This window comes from Lampetra planeri, chromosome 28 (assembly GCF_965212315.1).
Source record: "Lampetra planeri chromosome 28, kcLamPlan1.2.h2, whole genome shotgun sequence".
NCBI classification, from domain to species: Eukaryota; Metazoa; Chordata; class Hyperoartia; order Petromyzontiformes; family Petromyzontidae; genus Lampetra; species Lampetra planeri.
The window spans coordinates 9,030,579-9,042,595 of NC_136134.1; the positions used below are offsets into that span (position 1 = coordinate 9,030,579).

General features: G+C 47.7%; 1 protein-coding gene across 4 annotated transcripts in view; it reads right to left on the minus strand.

Moving 5' to 3' along the window:
• Window positions 1–2,824: 2,824 nt before the first annotated feature.
• LOC144728400 (lipoma-preferred partner homolog) overlaps window positions 2,825–12,017 on the minus strand; it is a 59,083-nt gene continuing 49,890 nt past the window's right edge. For all 4 annotated transcript variants that reach the window (XM_078607807.1, XM_078607806.1, XM_078607808.1 and 1 more), the window contains 2 exons: window positions 10,007–10,127; window positions 2,825–9,283 (listed from right to left, as the gene is read on the minus strand). In XM_078607807.1, the coding sequence (XP_078463933.1) occupies window positions 9,152–9,283; window positions 10,007–10,127 (253 nt within the window). In that variant the 3' untranslated portion in view covers window positions 2,825–9,151. The remainder of the gene's footprint in view (window positions 9,284–10,006; window positions 10,128–12,017) is intronic.

Sequence of the window (12,017 nt, forward strand, 5' to 3'; positions counted from 1 at the left end):
GATTCAACATTCAACAGGTTATACTGGTAGGAACCACCTGGTTTCACCAGCCCACAGGGGATTATTGTGTCCGTCCGTCGTGCATCAAAAAATGGGAGGGGTGGGGCTGGGTGGAGAGGGGAGGGTGGGGAGGGGCTGGGTGGGGCTGGGTGGGGAGGGGCTGGTCACCCCGTGGTGCCCTTATAAAACTCAACGTTTAACCTACTCACGCCGGCTTGTGCCCACCCTCACAGTCGGCCATATTTGCGGAATACACCACGCCGCCGTTGACCCTGGCCATTGACCGAGCAACCCAACGTTCCTACCAGCTCCCTCCGCAGGAATGTGTTTTTTGTCATAAAAATCTGAAGTTTCGCATCCCGAAAATATTTTGCAAACACCGACGTTTGGCTTCTTTTGGTGGAATGTTGATTAAATATGCTGGAAAAGTGAAAGTAGATTTCGTACATTCAGACGGGAACGTATCGATATTTTTAATAACATTCATTCTCATCAGGCCCCAGTGGCGTACTGTAACTGTGCAGTCGCCGACTCATATCCACTCCCTCTCTAGCCTCGATGTGCTGTCAAGGGTCATTGCCTGAAACGTCACCTATTAAAATATTGTTCCTTCTAAGGCCACGCAATGTGAGGTGATTGTATTGAGTGTTATATGTGCCCGTGTAAAATGGCACATTTGTGTTCCCAGAATGTGATTCGTGTCAAATACGCCAGAATTTAAGTGCGTGCAAGTGCATTTGAAATGTATTTTGTCAAACACCTTTGACCGTCTGTGAATTTAGCCTTCCCACGATTCCATCTGGAATTGAGTGGATCGCTGAACTAGACATCACATTGCAGTACTGTTTGCGCTACTCCCGTCATACGTTCTAGATTTGAAGCTTTCGTGACTGCAAGGATTCATACTCTTAGTTCTTTCGGTAAAGTCACGTAGGTAAAAAATGAAATAAAAATTAATAAAAATAAAATAATAAAATCACGACGTTTCGGAGGCAACACAAGTCTCCGTCATTAGGTGGGACCGTCACAGTCAGATTTGCTGCATCAAGTGAGGCAGGGATTCAAGATGCAAGCTCTTAAATACAAGTTAAGGGAGAGGACAGGGGGGGAGGAGCTTATCAAAATGTGATAGCCAATGAATGGAACGTATCGGGAGGGGGGGCGGGGCTAAAAGAGAGCACGAGGTGTACGTAGACGTGGACGTGTTTGTGCGCAAGTCCCTGTTGGTGCACATGGTAACGTATTGGAGGGGGGGGGGCTAAAAGAGAGCACGGGGTGCACAGAAATTCGAATGTGAATTTTTCAAAGTAAAGAGCGCAACCCAGTGGCGAGAAGTGTGACATGTCACGTTTCTGCAGTTCTGTTTTTACGGCGCAAAACCCCAACGTGTCACTTTCGTTGGCCGCATGTAACCGGGATTATAACGATTCGAACCCAACATGAGATCGACTTACATTTATACCTGTCACGCGAATGAGTGGCTGAGCTCGGTGCAAAGATCGCTCATTCTCCTCTACTGCTCCCTCCGTTGTCTTGAACCCAATTCTCCCCCCCGCCCCAACACGTCCGTGCTGTCGTTCCCCTGCACCCTTGTTCAAACAGAGAGGATGAAGACCCCCCGCTTCTGTGCCGATTCCCGACCGCCTCTCTATCTCTTTACAAAAGAAACTAAAACGCATCCCACGGTTTCTGTACGTCTTGGAGATTCGGAGGCATTTATACGCCGTATAAATCCACATTGCATCGCATGTACAACTACTTTTTAAATCCTTTATATTAAGTTCGCTTGCTTGCTTAGGACCGTGCAAATCTTTCGGTCGTTTTTTAACCCACTTCCCGTGATCCAATCGAGCTGACATTTTCCACACAGACTCGTTGTGCGTGACAATTAATGTTCGTGGAATTTTTTTTCCAAAATTGTACACTTTTTAGGACAAAAATATTATATTTAATTACCAATTGCTTAATGGTGCAATGCAATCATCTGACCCATAGGTGGCAGCCATCTCAAGCCAGAGGACGAGAGGACTCTAGCCGCCACGCATATAAAGGATTTATAGTGAAAAACTTTGTTTTTACGGGTAATACTTATTTATCTTTGGTTTGAGGTCGTTGCCCCGCACCTCCGATTAGCGTAGCACGGTTGGCTACGTGCGGTGCGAAAGGAGTTCGACATGCATACACGTGGACTTTGAAGATGCCCAAAACGTCGCCTATTTTACATGCTTCTCTTCAAGGCGGGTGTTACTGCAGAATGTGGCGATTTGTTGTATTTATCGTACAGCGAAAGGGATTTAGTGTGACAGCGCCTCCGAGTGGTGAACATTTTTTTCAAATCAATATTGAACATTTTTTTTCAAATCAATATTGAACATTTTTTTACAAATCAAGATTGAACATTTTTTTTCAAATCAAGATTGAATTTCTTTTTTCAAATCAAGATAGAACATTTTTTAAGTAAAAAAAAACGATCTCGTTATACCCCATAATACAGGGAGGGTTGGGGTTAGATCGCGTAAATCTAAATGTGTCGTTAAACCCGCCTCCACCCGACACAGCCTGGTTTGTAAGGGTTTGTCACGTCAACGGAACGTGCCAATTCTGTTATGTTTACGTGACAAACCTTACTAATTGGCTGTGTCGGGTGGTGGCGGGTTCAACGACACATTTATATTTACGCGATATAACCCAAACAAAAAAACCTGTATTATGGATAATATTGGTCGCCAAAGCCTTCGTTCTACCCCATTGTCCTCCTCCAAGTCTCCTGGTCGCTAAATGACCCTTATGGCGGTGCCCCGGGGTACCAAATAATACAAAATGGTCGAGGCAATAAAATATTTTATTTCTGGGACACTATTTTTTCCAGCGGTGTACTTCAACTCCGCGACTGGGGTACCAATCAATCCGAAATCGGTGCTACTCCGCGATGTCGAAACGCAGCGGGGACGATTGCGCTGAAACCCTGAACGGTCGCGGTACGCACCGTAGTGGTGCATCGTGCACAGCTCGGCGAGATGAGTCGATTGCCGCATCGCCGACCATCAACAGACTAAACATGACTGCATCACGGACATAGGGTTCCATATGATGTTAGCACACGCCGTTGGAGTGATCGTCCGTAGGAAAGCGTCAGTCGTCTTGTTTTAAAAAGAACCACTTAATAGGCCGTGCAAGAGCTGTGTTTATAGACCACCAGCAGACATAACATCATTACACATTCCGCCGTGTTTATGCGTGCGTGTGTATCAATATGGCAATATAGTTTTGGTTACACGATAAATGAACAACGAAAAGATAGTAACGTACGCCACAAAGTGAATCGCGAGCAACATTCTCTATAGGCTTTCTTTATGGGTAAATACTCTTGAGATATATGTTGGTTTGTTCATTCCGTGTTCTTATTTGGTACATCACAAACAATATACAAGGCTAAATAACATAACCTTCCATGGCTGCTTCCCAGTGTGCTATATTTCTCTCTCCCTCTCTCTCTCTAAATCATATCGCTAGAGTCAAAGCGGCATTTGGTGGCCTCTGTGCCCTTGGTAATCAAAGATGAATATGTACATACACCAGCAAGAGTGGCAGTCAACCTAAAGCCCAACATGTGCCACACAGGGCCCACACAGCGGGGTGTGTGGGTTATAAAAATGTCTTTAAACCACATGCAAATTAAACATTGGGAGCAATAGCACGCCTGACCAATGATACGCACGCGAGTGACAATCAAGTGGATTTTCAATGAGCAAGTGGCAACGCTATCGAGTGTGCAGGCTGTGCAACTGCACCAGAGGCCTATTGGACAGGAGGCAGAGGCACAGGGCTATGAAAAGCTGATGGGCACATCTCCCCAACTACGAGCCGACACACTTCACACACATTTGTGGGTGACATACGAGAGTAGCAAACACTTTTCCTCCCACTGAATTATAGCACTCGTACCAAAACACACAAACAAAAAACTCCCCACAGAAAACGCCAAGGGCAATGGTCAGGTTGAAAGCAAAAGGCAGTGACTGGCAAAGCAATTCCGGCAAAAGAAGTTAAGGGACAAATTACGCTGTTTCCAATTAGACTTTCATACAGGCCAATGGCTATACATAGGCATTCTACCAGAAGTGCCAAAGGTCATCGTGCAATTGTCGAATCTGTGGGCAGAGTTCAGTTTCATACGAGAGTTATGGATCGTGAAAGCCGAACCGTCCGTACACCAGAGGTCGCAACCGGGTACCCGATACCCGTACCCTACCCGATACCCGGCTACCCGTACCCGTTTGCGACCCTGGTGCGGCCGGGTACGGGTAGGCCGTGAGTCACTGGTGAGTCACCGTTTGTCACTCATTTCCCAACGTCTTGTCTCTTCTCACAATTCCAGTTCCTAGAATCAACCCACCCGCGCCAGCAACATGGCTTCATCCCAGAGGTCGCAGTCAGGTACCCGATACCCGTACCCTACCCGTACCCGGCCGGGTACCCGTTTGCGACCCTGGTGCGGCCGGGTACGGGTAAGGAATCAAAACCCGTTTGCGACCTCTGCCGTACACAGCACAGTAACCTTGAAAACCAAGACTGGATTTGAGCGAGTGGTTTTGAGTAACCCGCCACAGATCGTACATAAATTCCCAACACGAGACTTCAGCTCTGCTTAACCAAGTCAGGTCCTTGCGCCCCTGGTGGGCACGATACAAGTTCAACGGGGGCTATGCAAGATACGATTGTGGGCCCCCCCCCCACCTATCCTTTCTCATGACGACTCTCTTTTACCGAAATCGCTACGGATTATTTAAAAGCCGTATACAATGACGGCTATAATTAGATATTTTATTTTAGTTGCATCGTGTATTGGGTTTGTAGGAAAGACAGTCTCACATTGGCAGTGTTAATACAATATTTAAGGGTACAATAATCACAAGTTAGTTATCATGCGTCTTGTAGTCATGAGCATGTCAGTTCGCAAAACAGCCTGGTGCTCAGTAACACACCATCAGCAGCGCGACTATATTTACGCTGTTTTTCAAAAATAATTTTTTTGGTTCATTTGTAACAATGTATTTTTCGGGCATTTATGGTTAACTGTTGGAAAAAATTTTTCTTAATTTTTCTTACCTATGTTGATTCGTAGCCCCCCCTTGTAGCCAACTGGGCCCCCGATGCGTTACAACTCTGCCACACACACACCCCATAGTTGCACCTCCGGTGCCTAGCAGAATTGTTGAGCATATGCAGCTGGTGTAGCCACATGTCTGGGCTTGACCCGGACAGTTTGGGAATAAGCATCCGTGTATCGGGTACCGAAATCTGGTGGCAATTGCGTCGAACTTTATTCCAGAGACATATGTGCGGAGTTTGGTTTTGTGGAAGAGGTGCCAACCATCAGCCAGTGGTACACACAAAAGTGCCGATTGTAACGCAACAGGCGTGAAATGAAGGCACTGGTAGCCAATCTGTGGTCAATACAAAATCCACATCGGTAGCCAATTTTCTTAAGCCGTCTTTTACTTTGCTCGTTTATTGGAATTAAAGCAAGTCGTGCCATCATCATCACCACCCAATTCAGTTAATTCATTAAATCAGAACCCATATTCATTCACATTTGCACTTTTTAACCCCCGTTCGAAACTTACACAAGTCAACTACAATTCAATATTGCATAACAAACTGCATAGATTACAATGAAGCGCATTTAGGACAATCATAGCCTAGCGGAGGAGGAGGGGGGGAACAAACACCAATGTAGGTAAACATTCAAAAATCAAAAAAGCTTCCATCCTAAAAATCACGGCCACGAGGCTTTTCCGCAACGCAAGCTATGCTAGAGGAAAGTGGCGATAAATTCCCCTTTTCCACTGGCACAACAGAGCCGGACCAGTGTGGAGTGCTCGCGGTACACGGGTGGATTTCCACTGGCTATATACAGAGCCGAGCTGGAACCAAACAGTTCTACGCCAGCCCGAAACAAAAAAAAACCCACATCCGAATGTGGCTCTGGATGAAGGGTGGGGGGGGGGTCAATCATTTTCAACGTTGCATGATGCAAGCCAGCAGACCGGAAGGACACAGCCGTCACAACGTCTCCCGCGCGTCGCGTCTCCGACGTCACACACTGTGTGCGACGTCGGCGACGCGGCTCGTCTTCCCGCAGTGGAAAAACAACCGGGCGCCTCCCGAGCCGCGCCGGCTCGGCTCGGCACAGCCCATGGCGCAGTGCGGCTTTACAATGGAAAGAGGTAAATGTGTGCATCTAAAGCCGATGCATGCGGACGCATCTAAACAAGTTTTCCTCTCATTTAGACAAACAAACAAAAGCTACCCTGTAGTAACCTTGAATCGCAGGACGCAACGGGCGTCACCGCGCAATGTCGCTGCCTTCGTGCGAACGTCTACACGTGAAGGTACAACACCGGCACGTGGCTCCTTCCACTGGTGCCCTTGGCAATACAAAGGGCGATGAGAAAGTCCGTGTGGCCGGATGTACAAAGCAGTGAAGGAGCTCGTTGAACCCAGTGGGATGGTGATTGCGTGTCCGGGGCCCAGGCACCAGGCTACACAGCAGAAATTGAACGTAGGCAACCCCCCCCCCCCCCACACACACATTACAATCATTGCACCAGGGCCCATGCCAACCACGCTATTCTAACACCACTGGTTACAACTTTTGTTTTATATGCAGTGTAATGCACTTGGGTCCATCATGGACGGTCCCAATGATTGAATTCCCTGCCAATGTCAACTCCGTGTTGCTTCTCAAACGACGCATCCACCTCATCCATCACATCAATACAACCGCTTTCCCCAGCAAGAAATTATTTGAACTGCGGAAAATATTTAGCACGTGGGTGGAAAATGTGGGTAGCGACAGGGAGCCAAGGTCTGGTGAATAAAAGGGTTTCTGCAAGATCCCAGCGTTTTATTTATTAATTTCTTCTCCATTTTTTGCGGTTAACATACAAATGTGAAGACCGCAGAGTCAATCAATTTGCTTTGAAAATGTTGAAAGGGACTTTTCACCGCACATCCATCCAATGTGGCAGCACTGCTCCTGCATCAGGCCACACACTTTGTGATCACCACCACGCAAAGCCCCACTGAGCCAGCAACCTAAGCGGATGTTTTGTATTAAGGCTATAGTTAACCGATATTTGTAACATAGTTAAAAAAAAAAAACTTGCACAGCATTATACCTATATCAAGTTATATTTGCACATTATTGCATTAGGATTTTTATTTTGTTTAAATTTTTTTTATATAATATTGCTCTTCAACGCAACAATGTTCACGATTACACGCAGTGTACTTTATTTTAGCAGGGCCGCTATCTCTACGCAAAGCCCCCACCACTCCCCCCGCCCCCCCCAATTCAGGCCATCAAAATCTTAAGATGATTAAACCATTTTTTTTCATATAAAGCATGCATCATGGAAGGCACTTTTATTCCTCTTCCCCATGTTCACTCAGCCTTCGTATTTAAATCGATAAAGGCTGCAATATAACCGGACAATCCACCACCTCTAAAACACGCGCGAGTCAAGCAATTTAATACCAACGGCGATGACACAATTTACTCTCTCTCCGCTGTTTATAGACTAAATATGTGACGATATCTTTCCCCCCCCCCCCCAAAGTTGTGCAGAACATTGCTGGCCGGCGGCGGAGAGCCAGCGCAGCTCAAATGATTCACCTCGTCAATCCGTCAATCCGTGTTCTCACGCCACTCCCAAAAGCGTTTTCTCCATCCACAAGAACCACGCGCGTGTGCGCGCGCGCGTGGCAATAAACCGAATTAATCATTCGTTTTTTGCGATTTCACACGCGCAAATGTAACGTGCTACTCGGCACGTCGCAGCTTGTGATAATAATAAAAAAATGATCCCTGTGCTCCGAGGGCACAGAATGCTTGAAATAGCAGGGCGAAGGAGCATGATTGATTGCCTATTTCTCATTATATGGCTGAGGACGACACGGACTCAAGCACGACAATAGTTGCGCCGTTGTGTTACGCAGTAAAAAAAAAAGAAGACTCCACTACAGAATTCTTTGTGCATTCATGAGCGTACACAGATGAACCGATTGAAAAAAAAAATGATACACCAGGGCAGCTTTATAGCAACTGTTGCTGGTAATCTTCACTACCAATGCATTCACGCTAAGCAACTGGAGCCTCTGTGTGTGTGGCAATAGCATAGCGTTGACAGTTTCTTCCCAAGCAGCAATAGAAAGTGGTGCGGCAACTACTGCCGTCGAAGGTTGCCAATGTCCTTCAAGGATTGCCGTCAATGTGTTCACCACACACACACAGCACGATGATCCCGGCCGTACACACCGTTGGAAATTTATATCGCAATCTGGCCCGGCCTACAAGTAGGTCGACTCAAACGTAAAACGAGTGCTAGGTGCAATGTGCGGTCCGACACGTGTGCTGGGGAGTGGTGAGACAAAGGCGGCCGTGTGTTGGGTGATGCTCACCAACGAGTTGTGCAATGCGGAAGCCGTAATAAGCGCTCGCCAACAACACACAACAGCCTGTAGGATAAATGTGTTGCGTGCTTGTGTCGTGCTTTCAGAGTAGGCTTGCGACGATTCTGAGATTAATACAGATCTTGCTCACGATACGTTGCGTCGAAACCCGCACGTAAAAGAAATCGCTTGTTTTGTACGATTCACGCAAACGACACGTTCATTTCACGAAAACTACTTTCCGCCCCCAATAATTCGATGCGCCATCACAATTTGGGATCACGATTAATTCCTTTTTTACACCGAGGTTGATGCGGCGCCTCTAGTGGCACATGTCGATGCATGTGTCACGAATGTAAGAATCTATTTGAATGCCTCGCTACATGCCCAGTCGATGGGTGGTTAAGTAGGTGGGTGGTTGGTTGGTAAGGACGGGTGGAATAGGTGGGAGGGTGGGTAGGTCAGTAGTGTGATGATTTGGTAGGTGAGTGGGTGGTTGGGTAGATGGGTGAGTCGTTGGGTAGGTTGGTGGGTAAGTGGTTGGGTAGGTGGGAAGGTGGGTAGCTGGTTGGATAGGTGTACGGGTGGTTGGGTAAGGGAGACATGAAGGTGGGTTTGGTCGGTGGAAAGGTTGGTTGACGAGCGGGCAAGGTGGGCGATGTGGAGGCAGCTCATGCAAATGAGCGTAGGTCGGTCAGAGGTCGGTGGTGATGTTGGCAGACAGGGCCTGGATGCGGCGACCGTTGCAGTTGCGGCACAGGATGTGCGAGTCGAGCGGGTAGCAACCGCGCCCCTCGCTCTCCGACGACAGCACGAGGCCACAGTCCTGCGCGACGATAGGAAAGGAGGCAAAGGGAGGGACGATGGGGGGGGGGGGGGGGTGAGACGTGCGTGGTGTGGGATTATGGGGAGTTCATTGGACACCTATTCACAAGAGGTCAAGGAAGCCTAGAACATTGATGGGACAAGTGTTGGTAAGCGAGCCACACAAACCACATCTTGGCATGGCACACGGTGTGGTGGTGTGGCCAGTCCCACGCCCGGCCGCCTTTGTCTCCCCAACCCCGATGTTTTCACACCACACCAAGTACTCAATTAAGGCCGAGTCGACCTAGGGGAGGACCCCAGGCCCGATTCAAATACTGTTATTGGCCATGAGCGAGAACTAATCTCGGGTCACCGGGTTTGTAGCGGTAGTACGCTAACCACTACACTACCGCTTCCGATTGTCATTAACCTTTAACAGACTGTTGGGGCAAGTGCTGTTAGCGAGCACCTATGAAGGCCGGCACGGTACACGAGGGGGTGGGTGGCCAGCACCACGCCTGGCCACCTTCGTCTCCCCAGTGGCGATGTTTACACACCGCACCAGCTACTCGTCTGAGGTCGAGTCGACCTCGAGGAGGTCCAGGACCGGTTCACATAATTGTCATTGGTTGTGGCCGTGAGCGGGAATCGAACCCGGGTCGCAGGTTTCGTAGTGCAGCGTGCCAAGCACTCCACTGCCGCTCCCCACTATACCAGCGCACGCACACTCGCCGGAGCGCACCTCACACTTGTAGCAGTGCACGTGGAAGCTGCGGTCTAGCGCCACGATGCGCACAGTCTCCTCCTGGCCCGGCTCCGGCATGATGGGGTGCTGGCACACCGAGCAGCGTGGCGCAAACTTCCTGTAGGTTTGGGGTCACAAACGGAAAGACAACGCACGCGAAAATAAACTAGAGGCTCCATTTCAACATAGTCCATGAGCTCAGACATCACACTTGTCAGTACCACCACGTGAAGTAGCATAGCTTTATCAGTTACAATTTATTCACTTGGCCAACAATAGTGCATAATGTGATAACCACTTGAAATGAGTGGGGGGTTAAGTAATTCATTTTTATTAGCCATATAAATAAATCGGTATGACGAAAAGTTCTGCTACCTAAGGTGGGGGGTATTGATATCTTTCTCTGGCGCATCGAGTATTTGTCAGTCCACGACTGAATGAAGGCCAGACCACACAGCGTTGATCGTGGCCGATTGTTTGACCGTACCTCACCACACTGGTGAGTGCAGGTTGGTAAAGGGGGCGGCCAATATAACCTGTTCGGATATCGCTCGTCACTGCTCCTTAGCCGTGGCGGGGAACCGAACTCGGGTCGCCAGGCTCGCGGGGCGGTGTGCCGGCCCGCTGCGTCGCCGCTCCGCCAACTTTAAAATCGGATGAACTATTCCATGATCGGTTCAAGCAAAGTTGGACTTTGTGGAAACAAAGTGCACGTTGACAAAGGAAACGTTCTGGTCGCTTTGTTATTTGTGAACGAAATCACTCTCCCCGGCAAAAAAAAAAAGCGTGAAAAAAATAACAAATAATGCAATGGCGAGGAATGTAGCGAATGTGGTGATGATGACCACTGAAGATGAAAGACGCACATTTTTTAGAAGCAATCTCAGAATTTGTGAACTAAACAAGAGCAACAGCAGGTGGCGCAACAGCATTGAGGTTCATTCGGATAAAAAGCGCTCCGAAAACATCGTAGAGATGCGGAATGACACATGGCAATTTGGGCAAACTGCACGATGTGAATTCTGGAATCGAGGGTCCGTACTTAGGCACTTATCGTGCAGCCTTGTAGGGCACCGGTTATTACGAGATTGAAAAGGAAGAAAACTAATAGGTTCAAGTGTATTTTTTCCATTAACGAAGTGCACTTCAGTAATGTTACTTGCAGTGGCCCACGTGTTAGACCATACGAGAGTGATGTCACCAGAGTGCCACAATGGGACACTTGATTGTAACTTTAATGCACAATTTTTCAGTGAAGTATAATTTCAAAGCCAGGACACAGTCTAGTTAATTATATACACAAGACAGCCCTGTGCACGTCTTTCTCTAAAATGGACCCACAAAGCCTCCGGTTTGCAGCCAATGCTATAGAAACAAAACGAGCTCTCCAAACCGCAAATTGTATTCCTTCTCATCATCTCTCTTCTCCCAAGCGCGTATATAACCTTGCCAAATCCTAAAAACGTGATACACTTATTCATCTACTACAACTTTGATCGTTGCCGTTTGTTGCTGGTCACTTGATGTTTGGGACCTTTTGGCCTTTTTGCACAGCAACTGCGCGACAACTAAATAAATACACAACTACAAATGCTATGAACAAATATTCAGTAATTAAAAGATAACGGCAGACACTTTGACACATCCGGGAAAGCGGTCCTCATAAAAAAAATATACATTTCCGGTGGGAAAACTCGCCGCACACCTAGTACATACACATTAAATAAACACAGATGGCTAGAATGTATTTACTTTCATGGCAAGACGCTTCACAATGAGACCGGTCCTAGGCCTAGAGTAAGAGGAAGATGTTGATTTAGCCGGAACTTGGTCAGATGCAGGGGGGAGGTCATTCCAGACCACAGGGGGCAGCGTCAGCTCATCTCAAGTCGCCTTCCTCTTCTTCGAAGCTCCAAGTCTCATTTGCTACTTGGAATTTATTTCTCCACAATCTTTCTATTCTGCGACTCTTCTCTGGTCACGTCCCACCGTCCCCTCTTACCTCATT